Source organism: Macaca nemestrina, chromosome 16 (genome assembly GCF_043159975.1).
Source record: "Macaca nemestrina isolate mMacNem1 chromosome 16, mMacNem.hap1, whole genome shotgun sequence".
In the NCBI taxonomy this organism is placed as follows: domain Eukaryota; kingdom Metazoa; phylum Chordata; class Mammalia; order Primates; family Cercopithecidae; genus Macaca; species Macaca nemestrina.
Genome location: NC_092140.1, coordinates 4,877,568 through 4,902,892, shown reverse-complemented (window position 1 = coordinate 4,902,892; position 25,325 = coordinate 4,877,568). Strand labels below are relative to the sequence as shown.

The 25,325-nt window shown below is 38.9% G+C and overlaps 1 protein-coding gene across 8 annotated transcripts in view; it reads left to right on the top strand.

Annotated features, from left to right (window-relative positions):
• The window catches only part of LOC105485316 (myosin XVI), a 703,391-nt gene that overhangs the window by 495,983 nt on the left and 182,083 nt on the right, over window positions 1-25,325 (top strand). For all 8 annotated transcript variants that reach the window (XM_011747599.2, XM_071081051.1, XM_011747600.3 and 5 more), the window contains 2 exons: window positions 2,175-2,327; window positions 11,337-11,537. In XM_011747599.2, the coding sequence (XP_011745901.2) occupies window positions 2,175-2,327; window positions 11,337-11,537 (354 nt within the window). The remainder of the gene's footprint in view (window positions 1-2,174; window positions 2,328-11,336; window positions 11,538-25,325) is intronic.

Below are 25,325 nucleotides of genomic sequence, written 5' to 3'. Positions count from 1 at the left end.
GGTGTTGTGATGACATCAGACTTCGAGAAGATTTGGGGTATGTGGAAAAGAGGAACCCAGGAAGTTCTTTCTTTTCTGTGCTCTTTTTTTCCAGTCTTTCTTATTTATTTTATTTATTTGAGACAGAGTCTTGCTATGTCACCCAGGCTGGAGTGCAGTGGCGTGATCTCGGCTCACTGCAACCTTCGCCCCCCGAGTTCAAGCGATTCTCCTGTCTCAGCCTCCTGAGTAGCTAGGCCTACAGGCACCCGCCACCATGCCAGGCTAATTTTTGTATTGTTAGTAGAGACGAGGTTGCACTATATTGGTCAGACTGGTCTCGAACTCCTGACTTCAGGTGATCCACCTGCCTCAGCCTCCCAAAGTGCTGGGATTACAGGTGTGAGCCACCGCACCTGGCTAATATTTTGTTAATTTTTAACAAAAGCTTGGGCATTTGTTTATATTAATACAAGATATTTCTCATTAAATATCATAGATATTATACCCCTCGCAGATGAGATCTAAGTTTCTTTCAAATGTTTTATCAATTGTTTCCATCTAAATAAATATTGATCTGTAATTATTTTTAGTTACTGAGTACTACATATTTCTAAGCGGCTTTAAATTTTGTCTAGTATAACATAGTGGTTTAGGGTGCAGATGAGGGAGCATGAGGGTCTGTAAGACTGAGTGAACTCACAAAGGAAGTGGGTGTAGACAGAGAAGAGACAAGGCCCACAAACAGAGCCCCTGGACACTCCAACATGAGCAGGCAAGAGTCCATAAAGAGTTGGGAAAGGAGATAGGGAGGAAGCAGCCAGTGAGCTAGACAGCCAAGAGAGTGTGGTGTCCTGGAGGACAGGTGAGAAAGTGCTCCATGGAAGGAGAGAAACCAACTCGGTCAAATTACGCTGCGGTGGGGATGGGTCAAGAGAAACAAATGTGAGACTTGAACATTGGATTTAGAAATGTGCACATTGCTGGCTGGGCGCGGTGTCTCACGCCTGTAATCCCAGCACTTTGGGAGGCCGAGGCAGGCGGATCACGAGGTCAGGAGATTGAGACCATCCTGGCCAACACAGTGAAACTTCGTCTCTACTAAAAATACAAAAAATTAGCCGGGCGTGGTGGCGGGAGCCTGTAGTCCCAGCTACTCGGGAGACTGAGGCAGGAGAATGGCGTGAACCTGAGAGACAGAGCTTGCAGTGAGCCTAGATCGCACCACTGCACTAGCCTGGGCGACAGAGCGAGACTCTGTCTCCAAAAAAAAAAAAAGGAATGTGTACATTGCTGATGAGTTCCACAAAAGCAATTTTGATGGCGCCATGGTGTCCAAAGTTTTATTAGAGTGGTTTCAAGAGGGAGTGGGAAGAGAAGAATTTGAGATAATAAGTAGAAATCAGCCGTGTGTGTGTGTGTGTGTGTGTGTGTGTGTGTGTGTGTGTGTGTTTTGATATGAAAGGAAGCAGAGAAGTAGAATAGTAGACTAGAGGGGAAGTCAGATTTTATGCTGGTTAGATTTGAGTTATGGTTTAGTTTTTTAAATACTTTAAGATAGATAAAGTTTTTTTTTTTAAGATTAAGAAATAACATATTTGTTTCCTCGTGTGAATGTCTTGTGGAAAGAGAAAAATTGACAGTTGGAGCAATGTGGAAAATTTTCTGATAAAGAAAATAATTTCTACAATAAAATGATTTGACTGGCAATTACTGTTTCTGAAAGAACCACCACATTCATTCTTATCCATCACTAATATGCAATCAGAAATGAGGCCCTCAAGAAATGCTTCTCTTTTCTCTGGGATCTCATGGCAAACCCAGCTTTATCTTCATTTCCTGATGAGAGCTCAAATATATTTTCCTTTTGAAAATATTTTCAGTGCTCAAATATATTTGAGACTCAACATTTATAAGTTAATATTGTAATCATACTTTTTGTTGTTTTTAACATACTTTGAATAGTTAGATGATATGGTATCAGATATATTTGACTTGTGAAATATGTGCAAGTCCATTACTGGACTTCAGTTGAAACTGACTTCTCAGGCAATGTTGTAATGCTTTATTTTGATAGACTAATTGATTGGAACCTCCCTGAGTCAATACTTTACCAATCTAAAACTGTCATTGAACAAGTGAATATGCACTGCTGTACTATCTTGTGAAATGTTTTCTTGTTTTCTCCACAATAGCTTTGTGTCAACATGACCAATGAGAAGATGCACCACTATATCAATGAAGTGCTTTTTCTCCACGAGCAAGTGGAATGTGTACAAGAGGGAGTTACCATGGAAACAGCATATTCTCCTGGTAACCAGAATGGAGTTTTGGACTTTTTTTTCCAGGTATTCATATAATATAATTAGATACTTAACAGAATACATGGATTTAAATATACTGGAGACAAATAATTTTCTTTCAGGAGGCCTTATTTTTGAGATATCTTTATATGTGAGGTTCTGCAGTAATTTTTCAAAATCCATTGAGATGCACAAGTTATCTTTTTCTGAAAGGGCATTTGAAGCATCACCAATTCATTAAAAGGACAAGAAATATCAGATCATTTTGATATAGAAATATTCAATACTGTTTATTCAACATCACTAAAACTCTCCTTTTGGCAATTATAAGTGCTTATTGTGAAAAAAAGGACTTTTTATAAAATAATACCTAAGATTAATCACACCATAAAACAAGTTCAACAGAATCTTTTTTGTTAATTTATCTTCAAAGTTTCTAAGATTTAAAATTTGGAAAAATTGGCAGGAATAACATATAAACACATATATAATATCAGTTAAATTAAGAGTCTCACAGCATCTGCAGGTGTTTAGAGTTTACTTTATTTTTTCTACTTTACAATGAAACATTTTGACCCTGTGTCTCTATCATATAAGCCAAAATCTATCACATAAACAGCAATTGTGATGTACTAATATAAGAAAACATTATATGGATTTACTCACAATATCTCCAAGACACATGGACATTGTTGAAAACAGACAGCGTTCAACTAATTGGAGAATATGTCATTCTTTAGTCTGTCTTTCCATAAAGATAGATTTCTAAATTATTTTATAAATTTTTCTGATTAACACATTCTTGTTCCTGCTAGTAACTTGTCAGCATTCTTCTTTTTTAAAATTATAGCCCTCTTCCTCCAGAAAGCCCTCATAGTGACATACAGAGCCTGTAATTACTTAAGGTTTAAAAATGTCTTCAAACTGGCAGGACTGTATACTTAATTGTATATGGGAAGCCTCAGGCATCCAGCACCTTCTCTCCAGCTTGCCGTGTTCTCTTCCACTGCTAACCAGGGGTCATCAGAATGAAAACTTGCATGGGCCATATTTATATTTCAAGGATTACCTATTTGTCCCTGGCCCTGAGGGGAGGGGCTGATCCAGATTTTTACCAAATCCTCCAAGTGTCTAGTACATTTTGTTGCACTCTGTAGTATCTGATGAAGGTGAAACTACGACAACCTTTCACATGGATTAGAGCCATGCAATCTCTTCTAACCCTTTACTAGTAAAGGAATTGAAGGTCATCAATCCCTTTCTTTTCTTTTTGAGACAGAGTCTCCCTCTGTCGCCCAGGCTGGAGTGCAGTGGCATGATCTTGGCTCATTGCAAGCTCTGCCTCCTGGGTTCACGCCATTCTCCTGCCTCAGCCTTCCAAGTAGCTGGGACTACAGGCGCCCACCACCACGCCTGGCTAATTTTTTTGTATTTTTAGTGGAGACCAGGTTTCACCATGTTAGCCAGGATGGTCTCAATCTCCTGACCTCGTGATCCGCCTGCCTCGGCCTCCCAAAGTGCTGGGATTATAGGTGTGAGTCACCATGCCCAGCCGATTAATCCCTTTCTTATGGCTTATTTCCCCAGGTTCTATTTTTGTTTTTAGGCACTTCCACAAGTTTTCAAAGTCTAAAAGGTTAATCGCCCCATTCTTTTATTGTTTTATTTCAGACATCCAGAAAACGTAACACACAAGATTTTGTTTTTAATTTGAAGACAATACAAATAATAATGCTTCAAAAATGTTGCTAGTAATCAACCACCTTATCCCTGGCGAACATCATGTTGATTTTTGGAGCAGAATCCGTGAGCTCTCGGAATGTCTATCATCTTTATACTGATTCGGGGCCCTGTCTTTGAGTTACTGCAATACACATTGACCACTTTACCAAACAAGTGAATATTTTCACCCCAGAGAAGATATCTGTCACTGCCCTTGAAACAGAAACAGACTTGCAGACAACCTTGCCATGGCTCATTTGTCTTTCTGCTGTGTGTCTTGTGTATGTTTGTATGTGAATCTGTAACAGTATTTACAGAAGTATCATGACCTGATGCTCAGATCAATACATGAAGGAATGATGGATAATATTGTAATATCAACATTTTACTTACTCTTCAGCAAATAGCTTGCTATTAGTTGATGTAAAGAATTGTTTGATTTTGAAGACATCACAGATGGAACCAATCCTTGGCAAACTTTCTCACAAAGACCATTTTCTAGGGCTGCTCTCATATATATATATACACACACACACACACACACACACACACAATTTGTATATTTATATATTATATATTTATATATCTTATATAAAAATAAATGTTTATATATCTTATATATAAATATACGTATATATTTATTCACCTTCAGCTTCTTTAGGGGACTCCTCATGGGGTCCCCCGGCCACTCTGAACTTCTTGCAGTGTGCTCTATGGAACTTCCTGTTGAACTAGTCCTCCCAGTAAGGGGCTTTCTTCTTCAAATTCTTTTATCCAAAAACACTTTTGTGTTGGCAACAGCAGTCTCACCAGGCATTGCTGACATCAGGTAACTTGCTAAGGTGGGTGAGCTTGCTTTTGAAGGCGTTCCTACTTCCTTTCTAGTGCCATTCTCCACCGCATTGGGCCTTCTCTTTCTTTCCTTCCCAGGGAGGTTATTTGGTTTCTCGTTTTAGAGGTGGCTGTCATTGTTGCTGAGTATCTTCAAGGAGCACGCTCTGCTGTGTGAGCCCCACCAGGGGTGTGCATGTCCTGTGGCTGGCATTATTAGCTTTCATTCCCTTTGGCTGAAAGGGAGTGATCTCACCAATACAGCTCTCAGACAATTGCAGTCTTTGGATTTTCTTTTTCTTTTCTTTTCTTTTCTTTCTTTCTTTGAGACCGCGTCTCACTCTGTCACCCAGGCTGGAGTGCAGTGGCACGATCTCGGCTCACTGCAGCTTCTGCCTCCTGGGTTCAAGCAATTCTCCTGCCTCAGCCAGCCACCTGAGTAGCTGAAACTACAGATGTGTGCCACCATTTCTGGCTAATTTTTGTAGTTTTAGCAGAGACGGGGTTTCACCATGTTGGCCAGGACGGCTCTTAGGCTGCCTGTTCACTGTGATGATAGTTTCTTTTGCTGTGCAGAAGCTCTTTAGTTTAATTAGATCCCATTTGTCAATTTTGGCTTCTGTTGCCATTGCTTTTGGTGTTTTAGACATGAAGTCCTTGCCCATGCCTATGTCCTGAATGGTATTGCCTAGGTTTTCTTCTAGGGTTTTTATGGTTTTACATCTAACATTTAAGTCTCTAATCCATCTTGAATTAAATTTTGTAAAAGGTGTAAGGAAGGGATCCAGTTTCAGCTTTCTACATATGGCTAGCCAGTTTTCCCAGCACCATTTATCAAATAGGGAATCCTTTCCCCATTTCTTGTTTTTGCCACGTTTGTCAAAGATCAGATGGTTGTAAATGTGTGGTGTTATATCTGAGGCCTCTGTTCTGTTCCATTGCTCTATCTCTCTGTTTTGGTACCAGTACCATGCTGTTTTGGTTACTATAACCTTGTAGTATACTTTGAAGTCAGGTAGAGTGATGCCTCCAGCTTTGTTCTTTTTGCTTAGGGTTGTCTTGGCAATATGGACTTTTTTGGGTTCCATATGAACTTTAAAGTGGTTTTTTCCAATTCTGTGAAGAAAGTCATTGGTAGCTTGATGGGGATGGCATTGAATCTATAAATTACCTTGGGCAGTATGGCCATTTTCACGATATTGATTCTTCCTATCCATGAGCATGGAATGTTCTTCCATTTGTTTGTGTCCTCTTTTATTTCACTGAGCAGTGGTTTGTAGTTCTCCTTGAAGAGGTCCTTCACATCCCTTGTAAGTTGGATTCCAAGGTATTTTATTCTCTTTGAAGCAGTTGTGAATGAGAATTCACTCATGATTTGGCTCTCTGTTTGTTATTGGTGTATAAGAATGCTTGTGATTTTTGCGCACTGATTTGTATCCTGAGACTTTGCTGAAGTTGCTTATCAGCTTAAGGAGATTTTTGGCTGAGATGATGGGGTTTTCTAAATATACAATCATGTCATCTGCAAACAGGGACAATTTGTCTTCCTATTTTCCTAATTGAATACCCTTTATTTCTTTCTCTCCCCTGATTGCCTGGCCAGAACTTCCGACAATATGTTCAATAGGAGTGATGAGAGAGGGCATCCCTGTCTTGTGCCAGTTTTCAAAGGAAATGCTTCCAGTTTTAGCCCATTCAGTATGATACGGCTTTGGGTTTGTCATAAATAGCTCTCATTATTTTGAGATACATTCCATCAATACCTAGTTTGTTGAGAGTTTTTAGCATGAAGGCTGTTGAATTTTGTCAAAGGCCTTTACTGCATCTATTGAGATAATCATGTGGTTTTTGTCTTTGGTTCTGTTTATGTGATGGATTACGTTTATTGATTTGCGTATGTTGAACCAGCCTTGCATCCCAGGGATGAAGCCCACTTGATCATGGTGGATAAGCCTTTTGATGTACTGCTGGATTCAGTTTGCCAGTATTTTATTGAGGATTTTCACATCGATGTTCATCAGGGATATTGGTCCCTGATATTGGTCTAAAATTCTCCTTTTTTGTTGTGTCTCTGCTAGGCTTTGGTATCAGGATGATGCTGGCCTCATAAAATGAGTTAGGGTGGATTCCCTCTTTCTCTATTGACTGGAATAGTTTCAGAAGGAATGGTACCAGCTCGTTTTTGTACTTGTGGTAGAATTCGACTGTGAATCCGTCTGGTCCTGGACTTTTTTTATTGTTGCCTCAATTTCAGAGCCTGCTATTGGTCTGTTCAGCAATTCAGCTTCTTCCTGGTTTAGTCTTGGAAGGTGTATGTGTCCAGGAATTTATCCATTTCTTCTAGATTTTCTAGTTTATTTGCATAGAGATGTTTATAGTATTGTCTGGTGGTAGTTTATATTTCTGTGGGATCAGTGGTGATATCCCCTTTATCATTTTTTATTATATCTATTTTATTTTTCTCACTTCTTTATTAGTCTTGCTAGTGGTCTATCAATTTTGTTGATCTTTTCAAAAAACAGCTCCTGGATTCACTGATTTTTTGAAGGGTTTTTTGTGTCTCTATCTCTTTCAGTTCTGCTCTGATCTTAGTTATTTCTTGCCTTCTGCTAGCTTTTGAATTTGTTTGCTCTTGCTTCTCTGGTTCTTTTAATTGGATGTTAGAGTGTCGATTTTAGATCTTGCCTGCTTCCTCTTGTGGGCATTTAGTGCTATAAATTTCCCTCTACACACTGCTTTAAATGTGTCCCAGAGATTCTGGTATGTTGTGTCTTTGTTTTCATTGGTTTCAGAGAACATCTTTATTTCTGCCTTCATTTCGTGATTTACCCAGTAGTCATTCAGGAGCAGGTTGTTCAGTTTCCATGTAGTTGTGCAGTTTTTAGTGAGTTTCTTAATCCTGAGTTCTAATTTGATTGCACTGTGGTCTGAGAGATAGTTTGTTGTGATTTCTGTTATTTTACATTTGCTGAGGAGTGCTTTACTTCCAACTATGTGGTCAATTTTGGAGTAAGTGCAGTGTGGTGCTGAGAAGAATGTATATTCTGTTGATTTGGGGTGGAGAGTTCTGTAGATATCTGTTAGGTCTGCTTGGTGCAGAGCTGAGTTCAAATCCTGGATGTCCTTGTTAACCTTCTGTCTCATTGATCTGTCTAATATTGACAGTGGGATGTTAAATTCTCCCATTATTATTGTGTGGGAGTCTAAGTCTCTTTTTCAGTCTCTCAGGACTTGCTTTATGGATCTGGGTGCTCCTGTATTGGGTGCATATATATTTATGATAGCTAGGTCTTTTTTGTTGAATCGATTCCTTTACCATTATGTAATGACCTTGTCTCCTTTGATCTTTGTTGGTTTAAAGTCTGTTTTATCAGACACTAGGATTGCAACCCCTGCTTTTTTTGTTGTTTGTTTTCCATTTGCTTGGTAGATCTTCCTCCATCCCTTTATTTTGAGCCTATGTGTGTATCTGCATGTGAGATGGGTCTCCTGAATACAGCACACTGAGGGGTCTTGACTCTGTATCCAGTTTGCCAGTCTGTGTCTTTTGATTGGGGCATTTAGCCCATTTACATTTAAGTTTAATATTGTTATGTATGAATTTGATCCTGTCATTATGATGTGAGCTGGTTATTTTGCCCATTAGTTGATGTGGTTTCTGCCTAGCATTGATGGTCTTTACACTTTGCCATGTTTTTGCAGTGGCTGGTACCAGTTGTTCCTTTCTATGTTTAGTGATTCCTTTAGGAACTCCTGTAAGGCAGGCCTGGTGGTGACAAAATCTCTCAGCATTTGCTTGTCTGTAAAGGATTTTATTTCTCCTTCACTTATGAAGATTATTTGGCTAGATATGAAATTCTGGGTTGAAAATTGTTTTCTTTAAGAATGTTGAATATTGACCACCACTCTCTTCTGGCTTGTAGGGTTTCTGCCGAGAGATCCACTGTTAGTCTGACGGGCTTACCTTTGTGGGTAACCTGACCTTTCTCTGTGGCTGCCCTTAGCATTTTTTCCTTCATTTCAACCTTGTGAATCTGACAATTATGTGTCTTGGAGTTGCTTTTCTCAAGGAGTATCTTTGTGGTGTTCTCTGTATTTCCTGAATTTGAATATTGGCCTGCCTTGCTAGTTTGGGGAAGTTCTCTGGGATAATATCCTGAAGAGTATTTTCCATCTTGGTTCCATTCTCCTTATCATTTTCAGGTATGACAATCAAATGTAGATTTGGTCTTTTCACATAGTCCCATATTTCTTGGAGGCTTTATTCATTTCTTTTTACTCCTTTTTTCTCTAAACTTCTCTTCTCACTTCATTTCATTAAGTTGATCTTCAATCCCTGATACCCTTTCTTCCACTTGATCAAATCGGCTACTGAAGCTTGTGCATGCATCACGTAGTTCTCGTGCCATGGTTTTCAGCTCCATCAGGTCATTTAAGGTCTTCTCTACACTGTTTATTCTAGTTAGCCATTCATCTAATATTTTTTCAAGGTTTTTAGCTTCCTTGCGATGGGTTCGAACATCCTTCTTTAGCTCAGAGAAGTTTGTTATTACCGACTTTCTGAAGCCTACTTCTGTCAGCTCATCAAAGCCATTCTCCATCCTGCTTTGTTCCGTTGCTGGTGAGGAACTGCAATCCTTTGGAGGAGAAAGGGCACTCTGGTTTTTAGAATTTTCAGCTTTTCTGCTCTGTTTTCTCCTCATCTTTGTGGTTTTATCTACCTTTGGTCTTTGATGATGATGCCCTGTATGTAGGGTTTTGGTGTGGATGCCCTTTTTGTTGATATTGATGCTATTACCTTCTGTTTGTTAGTTTTCCTTCTAACAGTCAGTTCCCTCAGCTGCAGGTCTGTTGGAGTTTGCTGGAGGTCCACTCCAGACCCTGTTTTCCTGGGTATCACCAGTGGAGGCTGCAGAACAGCAAATATTGCAGAATAGTAAATATTGCTGCTTGATCCTTCCTCTGGAAGCTTCATCTCAGTGGGGCACCTGACTCTGTGAGGTGTCAGTCGGCCCCTACTGGGAGGTGTCTCCAAGTTAGGCTACACAGGGGTCAGGGACCCACTTAAGCAGGTGGTCTGTCTGTCCTCAGAGCTCAAACACCGTGCTGGGAGAACCACTGCTCTCTTCAGAGCTGTCAAACAGGGATATTTAAGTCTGCAGAAGTTTCTGCTGCCTTTTGTTCAGCTATGCCCTGCCCCCAGAGGTGGAGTCTACAGAGTTAGGCGGACCTCATTCAGCTGTGGTGAGCTCCACCCAGTTTGAGCTTCCTGGCCACTTTGTTTACCTACTCAAGCCTCAGCAATGGCAGACGCCCCTCCCCCAGCCAGGTTTGCTGCCTTGCAGTTTGATCTTGGACTACCAGTGAGCAAGGCTCTGTGGGCATTGGATCCGTTGAACCAAGCATGGGATGTAATCTCCTAGTGTGCCATTCGCAAAGACCATTGGAAAAGTGCAGTATTTGGGCAGGAGTATCCCAATTTTCCTGGTACAGTCTGTCATGGCTTCCCTTGGCTAGGAAAGGGAAGTCCCCTGACCCTTCGCGCTTCCTGGGTAATGTGATGCCCCACCCTGCTTCAGCTCACCCTCCATGGGCTGCACCCACTGTACACCCAGCCTCAATGAGATGAACCAGGTACCTCAGTTGGAAATGCAGAAATCACCCGTCTTCTGCATTGATCACACTGAGAGCTGCAGACCAGAGCTGTTCCTATTCAGCCATCTTGGACATACTCTCTCTCTTTTTTTTTTTTTTTTTTTTTTTTTTTTTGAGGCAGGGTTGCATTCTGTTGTCCAGGATGGAGTGCAGTGGCATGATCATGGCTCCATGCAACCTATACCTCTTGGGCTCTAGTGATCTTCCCACCTCAGCCTTCTGAGAAACTGGGACTACAGGCACACATCACCATGCCCAGCTAATTTCTGTATTATTATTATTATTTTTTAATAGAGATGAGGTCTTACCATATTGCCCAGGCAGGCTGGTCTCAAACTCCGAGCTCAAGTGACCTGACTGCTTTGGCTTACCAAAGGGCTCGGATTATAGGCCTAAGCCACTGTGCCCAGCTTTGCCATAATTTTTATGACTTAACATCATGATGAGCTTTATTTTTTGATAAGTTTCTTGTCTCATCATAGGTGTGGATTATTTTAGATGGATTGTAGGTCAAGAAAAATGACAATTTTCCTGTAGTCTGAAATTTTATTTTTCTTAATAAGATGAAAATGTACTTTTTAAATAACTACAGTATTTTAATGACATTACAATACTTTTTTTACTTATTTGTTCATTAATTTGATAAATATTATTGGGGGTCTACTTTACATCAGAGACCTGCTAGGTGGTGGGGCAGAAATAGAAATGTATTAAGGTAAAGACTGATTCATTTTCTGAGTGTCTGTATGAATCTAACAAAAATATAAACAAGCATGCATGAATCATAACAAAAGTATCAAACTAAGTAATAGACAAAACAACTCCCCATCTCTTCTTAACTCTCAGAAGCCATCTGGATTTCTCACGTTATTGGATGAAGAAAGTCAAATGATTTGGTCAATGGAATCAAATTTTCCAAAAAAGCTGCAAAGTCTCCTAGAATCCTCAAACACAAATGCGGTGTACTCCCCCTTGAAGGATGGGAATGGGAATGTTGCCCTCAAAGACCACGGTACAGCCTTTACCATCATGCACTACGCAGGAAGGGTAAGTGGCCAGAACTGCATAATTTTTCATGTGCACTAATGATCAAAGGTCATTGGGACAAGCTCTAGAGTTGTTGATATTTTAAGTTGTGTTATTTGGATAAATGGAAGCTGGATGAACAACCCACAATAGGTACTTTTCTAAATGATATTCTTTTAGCTTGATGCGGAATTAACATCTTTAGAATGATGACACACGCTGTGTGAGTCTTCTCATAATGTTTCTAGAATTATAACTTTATATGAGCAAAGGATCCCTGGGTTTAATACAAAGAGCTCTGCTATAAATTTTGGAATATTATTCATAATACAGATGAACATTGGACATCTGAGTTTTCTTACCTTGAATATAGTTTTTAGTATTAAAGTATTTTTTCTTAAAGCATGTCAACTTAAGGAAGAAAGAAAGCCACTCTCTCAGATCTTTCCCAGTTCTCTAACCAGCTTTGTAAAACATGCTTCTTACTTCAACACCTTCAAGGACTTCCTCTTACCTATATAAAAATTATCATTCTCCTTAGTCCACGCTAATATCAGCCTTCTCCAAGCTGATCGTAATTTTTCTTTTCATTTCTTACCTGTCAGAACTCCCCTGTGCAAGATCTCTGTTCAGGTTATTTTTCTAATCCACTCACTTTTTCTGCATTTTCAGCTTCCCTTAAACTACTTTACATTAAGCTTGAAATATCCTCCTTGTCTTCTTAACAAGATCAAATTTTATCCAACTTTCAGTATTAAATCCATGTTCGTTTATCCTCAGTCCAAATCCCAGCTGTAGTTAGTGTCTCCTGCTTTTGCATGTACGGCTCTCTGTCTCCTACTCTTACTCCTTTGACCCCACTTAGTACAGATGGCGTGCTAGAGGGTAAAATCTCTTACCACTGGCTTACAGTGTATTTCAGTTCATTTTGACCAGTGTTTCCAGAGACTCTGTGTTATGCCAAAGAAGGAGAATTCGAAAATCAAAGATGAGCAAAGCCTATTCTTTGCCCTCAAATATCTCAGCTTCAAATAGGGAAAGGCAAATGAACAAATATTAATATGAATAAAGTATTATATTAATATTATAATATCAACAAATGTATTACCATAGGGAAGGAAGCAATTAGTAGCTTAAAAAATGTGTAGAGATGCTTTCCAAACCCAGACCTTCAAGGGTGATTGAGAGCTCACTAATTATAAAAGAGTGGCGGGACATTCTTGTAAAGACATATAATTTTGATTCAGGATTCAGTTGTATAGGACAGAATCCACTCTACCTATTTAAGCAGAAAATAATCTAGTTTGAGAAAATAATCATTGGGAGACTCTAAGTTGAACTTTCAGGAATGACATTACAAGCACACCACAGAACAGAGTTACTAAGACAGTTACAGCCTTATCTTAGATCAGGAAGCCTCTAGCCAAACTGAGAAGCTGCTGCTACAGTTGCTGTTTCTGTTACTGCTCCCACCTGCACAAGTAGCATGTGTAAACCCTAGCACTCAACATCAAAGGAGGAAGGGACTAGGCTTGGAGATTCCCACTGCAAGGGAAAATCATCTTCACAGAGGCTCACCAGGTAACACAGCAGAAGCAGCAGAAGTGTGGTTCTCACTCCATCTACCTCTGAGTCTTGTGCCATCACACCAGACCGGTGGAAGCTAAAGAGCATCTGGATCCTGGTGCAAGCCTACGTGAAGGCAGGCTTCTCCTTTTCAGCCTCCGCAGTCCAAGCAGCAACCAGGATGGATGGGCGATGCCATTCCAACACAGCACCTACAGAGTATTTGGGAAGTTGTGTCAGAAGTTCAGTTCAGGGTAGAAAGGGCGGTAGGTGACATGTCTAAGAAGATTGGGTTGGGCCAAATCATGAGTAAATATGCATGCACCACCAAGGGCTTTGTCCTCTTGACACTGTTAACTCATGAACTATTTTTAGACAAAGTAGGAAGATGAAGCAATAAAAACAAAAAAGCAGAGGGCCTGATACAGGAGATATTGGTAAAAGAATAAAGGGGCCTTTGAAAATGCCCAGTCAAGGTGTGCATTTGAGTGATACCAGCGGATAAGAGGAGGCGTTCAGAGGAAGAGGAAGCAGGGACAGTGACTGATTGCATGTGCAAAGCTGAGGAGACAGCCTGGAAGGACCATGAAGGGTCTCACTTGGCTCTCTGACAGAGGGTGGTATTACGGCAACAAAGAGAGGAAACCCTGGAGGATGCAGCAGTTTGGAAGGAATGCTATTCAGTTTTAGATGTTCTGAATTTGGGGGGTTTTTTGTGCAACTTCTAATACAATGCTAAAAGTACTTGATGCTGAGATAAGATAGGTTGATGGTTTTGGGAAATATGGTTATATAATTGAAAATGTGTATCCTGATTATGGCACTCAGAAAGAGAATGGAAGAGAAGGAAAACAAAAGTTAGTAGAAAAGGAGTATCATAGAAACCAAGGGAAAGGAAGAAAAGGGGTCAATAGAAAATACATCTGAGTGATGTGGTAGTTAGGCTAACAAGGAGCTTTGAGAGGCATTAGAGGGGCACAGTCTCAGAAGAAGGCTGGGGTGGTGAGTGGCACGTCAGAAGGAAATCCAGGGAGGATTTTATATGTATATGTGTATATAGATGTATATTTTATATTTATATATAAAACATTTATATATAAAACATATTTATATATACAAATATAAATATGTGTGTATATATACAAACATTGTATATATACAAATATAAATATATGTATATATACTATATATATATTTATATATACAAATATAAATATATTTATATATTTGTATACATACTATATACATATTCTATATTTATATTCATATATGTATATTTTATATTTCCATTTATTAAATATTTGTATATTTAATAAATATATACTATTAAATTTTAAATACTTATATATTTAATCAATTCATATATAAATATATCAATACATGTATATAAATACATACATATATTTCTATATTATATATATTTCTACATGTATATATATTTATAATATATAATGCATATGTGTATATTTATAATTGTATATATTCTCATATATTCAAATATATTTATATACATAAATTTTATAAAAACATACATTTGAAATATAATTCATGTTCTTTGAATTTGAGAGATTTCACTATTAAAAATTCTTTAGGAAAAAAGGAATCTTAGACTTGTATTTCAATTTTCAGGCTATATTTTCTTCATAGTAAATATTTGTTGAATTTGTAGGGAGTATTTTACAAGTTACATTGAAGTGTGATGATCTCAGGAAATTACTTTTCCTCAGGTTTACGGAAGTGACCGTAAGCGGGTACATACTTGGCGTGCCTTCTGAGAATTACTTTTCCTTGGGTGTACGGAAGTGACCGTAGGCGAGTACATGCTTGGCGTGCCTTCTGAGAATTACTTCTCCTCAGGTTTATGGAAGTGACCATAGGCGGGTACATGCTTGGCGTGCCTTCTGAGAATTACTTTTCCTCAGGTTTATGGAAGTGACCATAGGCGGGTACATGCTTTCGTCGGGTGTACGGAAGTGACCGTAGGCGGGTACATACTTGGCGTGCCTTCTGAGAATTACTTCTCCTCGGGTTTACGGAAGTGACCGTAGGCGGGTACATACTTGGCGTGCCTTCTGAGAATTACTTCTCCTCGGGTTTACGGAAGTGACCGTAGGCGGGTACATGCTTGGCGTGCCTTCTGAGAATTACTTTTCCTCAGGTTTACGGAAGTGACCGTAGGCGGGTACATACTTGGCGTGCCTTCTGAGAATTACTTCTCCTCGGGTTTACGGAAGTGACCGTAGGCGGGTACATGCTTGGCGTGCCTTCTGAGAATTACTTTTCCTCAGGTTTACGGAAGTGACCGTAGGCGGGTACGTGCTTTCCTCGGGTGTACGGAAGTGACCGTAGGCGAGTACATGCTTGGCGTGCCTTCTGAGAATTACTTTTCCTCGGGTGTACGGAAGTGACCGTAGGCGGGTACATGCTTGGCGTGCCTTCTGAGAATTACTTTTCCTCGGGTTTACGGAAGTGACCGTAGGCAGGTACATACTTGGCGTGCCTTCTGAGAATTACTTTTCCTCAGGTTTATGGAAGTGACTGTAGGCGGGTACATGCTTTCGTCGGGTGTACGGAAGTGACCGTAGGCGGGTACATACTTGGCGTGCCTTCTGAGAATTACTTTTCCTCGGGTTTACGGAAGTGACTGTAGGCGGGTACATACTTGGCGTGCCTTCTGAGAATTACTTCTCCTCGGGTTTATGGAAGTGACCGTAGGCGGGTGCATACTTGGCGTGCCTTCTGAGAATTACTTTTCCTCAGGTTTATGGAAGTGACCGTAGGCGGGTACATACTTGGCGTGCCTTCTGAGAATTACTTTTCCTCGGGTTTACGGAAGTGACTGTAGGCGAGTACATACTTGGTGTGCCTTCTGAGTCTGTGTTGTGTGTTGGAGGTGCACTAGATGTTCAATAAATGCTAATTGCATTACAGTCAGTGGAAATGTGCTTGGGAATAATCGTTTTTAAATTATTTTATGTTCAATTTAAAAAATGGTTGTGCATTCACTTAAAATTTCCATTTTTAGCTTCAAATATTTTTAGAAAATTTTTGGGAAAACAACTGAGTTTAAGTCAATATAATTATTTCGCTGAGTTCTGATAGAAATAAAGCAAAACAGAGGAAACCAACCGATTAGCTGGTACACAGCCTAAACCCCTGTGGAAACATGAATGTTCCTGTAAAATCACCTTTGTTTTTTAAGTAAGATTTTTATCATGGGAGTCAGTTTTGTGGTTTTATAAAAATCTTTTATTGTACTAAGATGTATTAATGAGTCTTAGCCAAAAGACTCCCTGAGGACTCATTCACATGTTCAGTATAGATTATATGTAATTTGTGGCAATATGTCAAGCCATATGCCATTTGAATAATCAAATGTAGACACATACACTTAAATTTTGAGCTATTGCAGTTTCGAAAAAGGCAGCAACACTTTCTGTATTTTATAAATCAAGACATGTAGAAAAAGTTAACTGATTTGAAATCAATATACAAGGTCTAGTTTGGACAATAGGAGGAACATTGCTGAATAGCTCTCTGAGAGTCAAGCTGGCCCCCAGTGGCCCTGGGGTTCTTTGTTGCCACTTTTTTGGCCAGACGGATGGGGTAGAACGTATCTCCTTCATCACCGCTTGCTCCTCCATCATAGGATTACCTGGTCTTTTTAGTGGAAATTCATTACCTTTTATAGGAAGGATAATTATTACTCCTGGATGATACTGGCATCCAGCCCCACCTGGAGGGACTCGCCTATCCTTAAAGCTCTGACCAGGAAGAATGGCCAGGCTTCAGAGTCTTGTTTGGAACAGAGGCTCTGAGGTGCTTTTAGAAATGTTTAAGCAACATTATTTAAATTATAGCTGAAGATCTTTTCTAAACACATTTGAATTTTTCATTACTCATAGGAGCAGAGTACATTTTCCAGTCTCCATTACAGAAATATTTTAAAGTAAATGGGAAGAGGCTGTACATGAAATATTAACACGGTCTCATTAATGAGCATGAATCTGAATTAAGGAAGGCTTGTAGGGTTTTTTGGTTATTTGTTTTAGCAAATATTAAATCATATATGAGATTATCAGTTATAGGGGCTGCTCTTAAAATTCTGATGATTTACATGATAGATAAGCATTAAATTCAGAAATGTATCTAATTTTATTGGCTATTAAAATTAAGAATCTTGATAGAAGAAAGAATTATGATTTGGCGAAAGACACTGGCTCTTAGGAGAGTTAAATTTCAATTAAGGTGATTCTAAACTACCTCTAGTAAGAAATAGAATTTTTAAGCTCCTAAATTTTGATGTGAAATAAGCAAATAGATTAGGAGATAGTAAAACAACCTTAAGTAATAAAAATTGCATTAATGAAAATATAGGTCCAAATTAATAATTATTATATAATATATATGTAATATAATATATGACACCTACCTATATGAGCCTTGTTTGTTCAGTCTGCTCATAGGATCTTTGTCTGAAAGTTGTTTATTATGAAAATTTATATTAGCATGAAGTGAATCTCTTTGGATCTCAGATAAGCATCCCATTGTGATTGGTCTGAATGGTTTATAGGCAACAAGTTGGTGATATTGTTCTTACACCTAAGATGATGCATCCCTGTTTCAGCTCCTTCTCCCCGCAAACGCTTATGCATTGTAATGGGCTGAACAGGAGCCTTCCAAAAATATTTCCAGGCCCCCATCCATGGAGGCTATGAATATGACCTTATTTGGAAAAAGGATCTTCATTTATATAATGAAGTTACAGATCTTGAGATGAGGAGATGATTCTGGGTTATAGGTGGGCTCTACGTCCAAAGTCTACTCCGAAAGTTAGGCAGAGAGAGATTTGAGAGAGAAGAGGAGGAGGCCATGTGACCACACGGGTAGGTATTGAAACACCTGGAACTCCCAGAAGCTGGAAGAGACAGGAAGGGTCCACCCGTTGAGCCTCCGGCGGTGTGTCTTGACCAGATTCCAGAGTGCTGGCCTCCAGTGCTGAGAGGGAACACCTTTGTCTTGTTTTGAGCCACCTGACTCATTACTTGTTGCAGCAACCCTAGGAAGCTAATAAAGTATTTATTGGTTCATCTTGACAGATGATAAGAGGAGTAGTTTTATCAGATAACATTGTAGAATTTCTTTGCCACATTTGATTCATTTTTAAGTGATTCCTACAATTCTCTGAGTCAGGTTTTGCGCATGTGATTTTCCTTACCTGGAACATCCCTTTTCTTTGTCTTTCCAAATCTTATCCATCTTCCCTCAGATCAAGTTCTTGGCCTGATCTAAATTTCCTTGATCTCATTTTGCCCTTATCAATAATGATTCCTGAAGCTTGCATGACATTTTCCAGTTTACAAAGTACTTCTGTGACATTGTCACCATGGTCTTGGATATAAGTATTACTATTTCCATTTTTCAGGTAAATAAGCCTTGGTGAAGTTCAGTGATTCACCAAAGATTGTACAGCTGCATATTAATTTCCTAGGCCTGCCAAAACCAAGTACCATAGGCTGGGTGGCTTAAAACAACAGAGATTTATTTTTCACAGTGCTGAAGGATAGTAGTTCAAAGTCAAGTGTTGGCAGGGTTGGTTACTTCTGGAGGCACTGAGGGAGAGGCTGTTCCAAGTCTCTCTCCCAGTTTGTGGTGGTAGCCAGCCATTGGCATTCCTGCCTTGCAGGCCCCTATTCCTGGCTTGCAAACCTATCACCCCAATCTGTGCCTCCATCACATGGCCCTATCCCTCTGTGTGTTCTCTCCTCTTCTCACAAAGATTTAATCCAGCAGGACCACATCTTAATTTAGCTAATTTCATCTACAAAGACCCTATTGCCAAATAAGGTCATATTCTGTTCATCTGGGTGGATGTGAATTTTAGGGTACACTATGCAAGCCACTACAGGCTAGCGGTGACACTATTGTGTCTTATTTTCCCCAAGTTCCCTGTGCTTTTCTCTCTTCACCACATCATGGGGTGAAATTCCTAATGTGTTTGTTGTCTGTACTCATAGAATTCATGTGGCATAGTGGAAGGAGGGTAGAAAGGGCAGGAGCCTTGCCTGGGGCCCAGCTGTTGGGGGTTTGATTTCCAGCTCCATTGCTGTGTGCCTTTGAGGAGGATAAGGACCCTCACACCATGAAATTTACCATTAAAGAAAATATAATTATGAACCTCATAAACTTGTCCCAAAGGTTAAGTACAATGACAAGCAATAAATGCAGGTACAATTATTTTTACTCATTTTTTTCAAGTATGTGAGTCATCTATTTCCCTAACAATGGCTGAAGGTCTTCAGTGCAGGAATACAACAGTACTTCATAAAATTTTGAACTCATCAATCACAGATATTGAAGACCAGATAATATTGCAGAGGTTATCCAATCAACTTTTGCCATACATTCAGATGAGAATATTGGTGGCCCCATTGAGTTGCTCAAAATAAAGTAAGTGGTAAAATGTCCTTGATTTGTTTTTTTAAAAAGAGTCAATTCTTTTATCTTATGAAAGTGCTCACATTATATAAAGTAATGTTTTGGAAGTCATGTTAGAATGTTTATTTTTATATACACAGGGTTACTGGTATCGCTTCAGTAGATGATAGGAAAGGTGTAACCACTCCGATTATATTATGGTATTTTCTGGCCCTTCTTATGACACTTGAAATACTTCAGTGGAAGATATGTACAGAAAATTGAGATATTTCTCTAACTATATATTAAATTAAATTAAATATATAAAAATATATAAAAATATAGCATAAAATTAAATTAAATTCTCTATATATAGTATTAAATACAGAAAATTGAGATATTTCTCAACTATAATATTAAGAGAGAAAACAGAAAACAAAATTTTGTTTTTCACAGAATATTTGGGATGGTTTGTGATGGGTAGCTCCCTTTGAAGGGAATTTTGTAAAAAATATATGTATTCTTTACCATTTAGTTTAATAACTAATACTTTAATCAGGCATACAGGTGTGTGAAATTTTACTGTGCATTTTAAAAGATCCTTTCCATATGATTTCACCTTATAAAATTAAAACATTCTGTACAATTTACATACATACTCTAAGTTGTAATTTTATAATGGCATAAAAACTTACAGCCACCTTATCTACTGTGCTTGTAGATGCATCTCTCTGTGGGTAGATTTTGATTGTATTTGTCATGATTCCTTCGTTGTAGCTCTAAACCACAACCCTACAGATCAAGTTGTAATCTCAGACACGTAGGCCTTGATCATTACTGTTCATGTCACTGATTTCCACAGGCCTTTATGGGAATCATATCACTAAAACGTTGTTGATGGAAATGATGCGGGGAAAAGAATGAAGTCACTGATTTGTAGCCCGTCTCTAAAATACGTAGTTTTTTTCTCCTCTTTAAAAATAGTGTATCTCTATCTTTGAATAAACTAAGTTTGAAATGTTTCTATTGTTTAGATTTATGCTGTTATGCAAGTCCATGAGTAGAGATCTTTGTCTCATTGATGCTGCGGTCAATTCTAGATGATCTAGTGATGAAAGCCAACCTCTTTTCCCTTAAACATTTTTTTTTTTTTTTTTTTTTTTTTGAGATAGAGTTTTGCTCTTGTTGCTCAGGCTGGGGTGCAAAGGCACAATCTCGGCTCACTGCAACCTCCACCTCCTGGGTTCAAGTGATTCTCCTGCCTCAGCTTCCCGAGTAGCTGGGATTACAAGCATCCACCATCATGCCCAGCTAATTTTTTGTATTTTTAGTAGAGACAGGGTTTCACCGTGGTCTCGAACTCCTGACCTCAGGTGATCCACTCTCCTCAGCCTCCCACCGTAAAGATTTTTACATAACATGCTTGCAGGGATCTCTGTCTGTTCAACTTCTCAGTTCCACCTGTGTCAGGAACACCTTTCATAACGCGTCCTTTACCTCCCCAGAGATTTGTGGGGGACGCATTGTCCCCAAGAAGACTCTGAGAGTGAACTTTTAAATTAAAAAACAAAGAACATGAACTAATCAATAGGGCAGTTTTCATTTATTTCTCTCCTTTTCTCCAGGCAGAATCCCCAGACATAACAACCAAATCTGTCTGGTCTAAGCCAAACTGATACTCTTAAAAGCTATTTGACAAAGATATTTTGACCTGCAGAGAAAGAACTTAATTTACATCTGTATTTATTCACCCCTTGAGCAGACGTTTTGAAAAATAAAAGTAGCTCTACCAGGCTCCTGGTGATCCACTGCTTACATGAATTTCACCTTTGGCAGTATTTTACGGGAGGCATGATCCAACTTTTCTTACCTAGGTTTTGTTAAGACAAAATGTAATATCTCATTTAGAGAATCTTCTGCTTCTTCAAATATTTAATATATTCTTTTAGCTTCATGACCTGACAGAAAGTTATAAAACTTTAGATTTTCCAGAATATTGATAGTTTATGAACTAGTTGATTGGTATATTTTTTCATAAAGGAATCAATGAGGCACATCCATAAATTTCAGCCGTGTCAATTTCAAGGGAATATCCATATACAGATTTCTAGATATCTAGATAGGACTCTTAACAACATTACTCATTACTATATGTTCCTAATAACCTTCTTTGTTAATTAGTATTCATCAACTTAAACTGAATCAGAAGGAAAGCAAAAAAAAAAAAAAAAAGCTAGTGGATAGAATCACTTAATGGGAAAGTAAAAGAATAGAAGCTGTTGCTTATAAATATTGACAATATATAGACATTGGTTTACCACTACAGAAGAAATTGAGACTCTTTTCAGCAAACCTCAGATAGAAAACTGAAACCAGGCAGGGAAAATAATTGGACACATTTATATATGCTGAAAATGATCTCTTATTTATTTTGCTAAAATCCAATCTTCACATATATTCTGATGTGATATATTGAATTCAAGGGTTTATCTCAAAACTTTGCATTTTAAATTATCACCACTTCCAACACCAGAAAAGTGGTTTAATTAAAAATTTAATTCCAACCACTTCTTTCCTAAGGATTATATTTTGCATCATATAAATAACATGATAGAGAAAGGGATTATAAATTTGATGGATGTATGAATTTACTTTCATTTTGTGAATATTGATGATGTTTCTCAGAGCAGGGAGCTTATCTACTGTCAAGATTCAATTGCATATACGTGATGATTCCCAGATCTCCACTCTATTTCTGCTGTGGGCTGCATATTGACTTTTTAATATCTCTATTAGTATAGCATGTTAAATTCAACAAGAGCAAAGTCAAAAGCCTCCCCTTTGACTTCCATCATGATTGGAAGTTCCCTGAGGCCTTCCTAGCCATGCTGAACTGTGAGGCAATTAAACCTCTTTCCTTTGTAAATTACTCAGTCTCGGATAGTTCTTTACAGCTGTGTGAAAACACACTAATACAACGTGTAACATATTTTACAAAATATTTTTAAAAGGTTAGCCCCTGCTGTTTTCCTTGGCTTATTAAAAATTTAGTCTTAACCTGATAACTTCCTCAATCCATTGATGATATTTTAATAACTTTTGACATTAGCCATATCAAAGGCAATCTGAAAATCTAAATAGATGCCCATATACTAAATTTACATGTAAGCCATTCCTAGCCCCCTAAAATAATAATTTTATTGATGGATTATGCTAATCAATAAAATCATTAAAATTTAGTGTGAACTGGCCAGAGATCAAAACTCAAATAGATAAGAAACTGTAGCTCAGAGAAGCTGACTATCATGTTCCCACAATTAATTATGCCAGCACGTGGCCCATGAGTGTTTCTACAGGTTGAGAAGCAGAAACTATAATAGAATGAGAATCCCTTCTTCCGAACCCTTAGTCTATTGTTCCTTCTGCTTTACCACACTCTCATTTTTATATCATTTTCTCCAAAATTCCAACACCATATATGGCATATATAGGGTACCACAATAACCAGGGATTTTTGAAAAATACTGTACTTTATTGCTACCCTCTTAGATAAAAGTATTTGAAAGTTTTTTTTTTCCTTTACAAGAACTTTTCAAAAAATGCTAACTCCCCTAAGAAAATAGCTTAGCCTTGAGTATAGTTATAGTGTAATCTCATCTTAAACTTATAAGCAATTTAAAAATACATCAATATCAGCCCTAATGGCTGTTCTCAGAAGGACTGTGTTTCTTTATTTAAGATGCACTGTAGGCCGGGCATGGTGGCTTATGCCTGTAATCCCAAAACTTTGGGAGGCTGAGGCGGATGGATCACTTGAGGTCAGGAGTTCAAGTCCACCATGGCCAACATGGCAAAACCCTGTTTCTACTAAAAATACAAAAATTAGTCAGGTGTGGTGGTGTATGCCTGCAATCCCAGCTACTCAGGAGGCTGAGGCAGGAGAATCGCTTGACCCAGGAGGCGGAGGTTGCAGTGAGCAGAGATCGTGCCACTGCACTTCAGCCTGGGTGACAAAGTGAGACTCTGCTTCAAAAAAAGTAATTAATTAAATAAAATAAAATGCACTGTGAACAGTTACTTCCAGCAAACCGTGCTCCCACGCTCCTTTCTCACCTGCCAGCACCGCATAGGACTGAGTTAATAGAGCATCCTAAGCTCCTAGTAGCTGGAGCTGTGATTCTCATACATAACGTGCATCCAACTTAACTGGGGAGCAAGTTTAAAATGCAGCTTCCTGGACTCCTCTCGAATAATGACTAAAGAGGCCTGGGGTGAAGTTTAAAGCATTTGCCTCTTTATTAAACACCAGAGGATATTCTCCTTTAGGGAATCTGGAAAGCACATTTTGAGAGACACTAAAATTATTAGCCACATAGTAGGTGCTCACATTTCACAGTTTTGCATTCTTCTCTCACCTGGTACAAGGCGCAGCGAGGGATGAGGCTGCAGACATAAAGAATTCACTATTCCCCAGCTCTGGGCAACCCTTGGACCTTCTTTAACAAGGTGAAGTAAGCCAATTGCTCTTGCTTTCAGTTCAGGGAATTAAAATCCAGTGTTGGTGGATGGAGCTATTTCAGTGGTGCTCTCTTGCCTTTGGATTTCAGTTTCCTTGGTGATTAGCCAAGCATGAGCCTGACACCCTTCAGTTAGGAGGAAAATGCATGTGGTTTGGCATTTTGTAACTTTTGTTTTCTTTGTGGAGCCAGGAAACTCAGTATCTTGATGAATTTTGAGTCACAGACATGGTGAAAGTTTTATACCCCTTTTTTCATATATAGCTGACATAATTTATCTTTTAATTGTATTTATTGCAATGCTGGAGTGTTACAGCAAGTACTTCCAAAAAAGCCACATACTGTCACTGCTCTCAAGTTTATATTGCACCCCTCATTTGGCATCCACACTGTAGCATTTAAATGAGGATTGCTAACTGCCGCAGCATAAGCAAAATGCTAAGTTTTCTTTTGAGTTATTTTATTGAACAGAATCATTCCAAAGGAAATTTTGAATACATGACAATTTCCTTAAAGATCCATATTGAGTCGCATGAATATAAATTTCTCTATTACATGCATGAGAGACGCTGCCATGTACTGCAAGAATCCTGTCTTCCAATCTTCAGAAGGAAAAATAAATACATAAAGGCTGAAGATCAGTTATGTAAAGAGAGTGGGAAAAAGGAAGGGATAAACCTAGCCTCTATCTTTGGCTACTTTCATGCTTTTCTCCTTTCATCCCCCAAATAATAAACCAAAAGAGACAAGCAAGGCCCTGAGCCAAGCAGCTGCCCTGAGTGACCCCGGAGAGCCTTCAACCTAAAATCTTCTCTCTGCTGCTCCAGCAGCACCAACCTGCTCTCCCCAGTGGCACAGCAGAGAGCAGACCTTTATCTGTCAGCAGACCTGACACTCCAGACTCACAAAGCTCTAGGTGAATTCTAATACAGGCTGAGTTTCTCCTTGGTGCTTTTTCTTTCCTAGAAATGCTTCCATCTCACTAGGCTCTGAGGCTCACTTTCCTTTGAATTGCCCAGGAGCCCACTGGCCTTGTCTGCACTGTTTTGCAGCTTTTCTTCTCTATGCAAAGTTATTGCCTCTTCCTGGTGCTGGAGGCGGTGGCTGTCAGTGAAGTCCAGGGGCTGAGTATAGATGCTGATGAGCTTAATGGGCTTTCCGTTCTAGGGAGATTTCTTTGGAAGCATTTCCTTCATAAGTTGTCAGTGAATTTCATGTGAGATAATTACGGGTCCAGAATGAGAAGCTTTTTATTGGGAGGCAGCCTGTTTAACAGCCTCAAGACAGATTACCTAGGTAATACCATGAG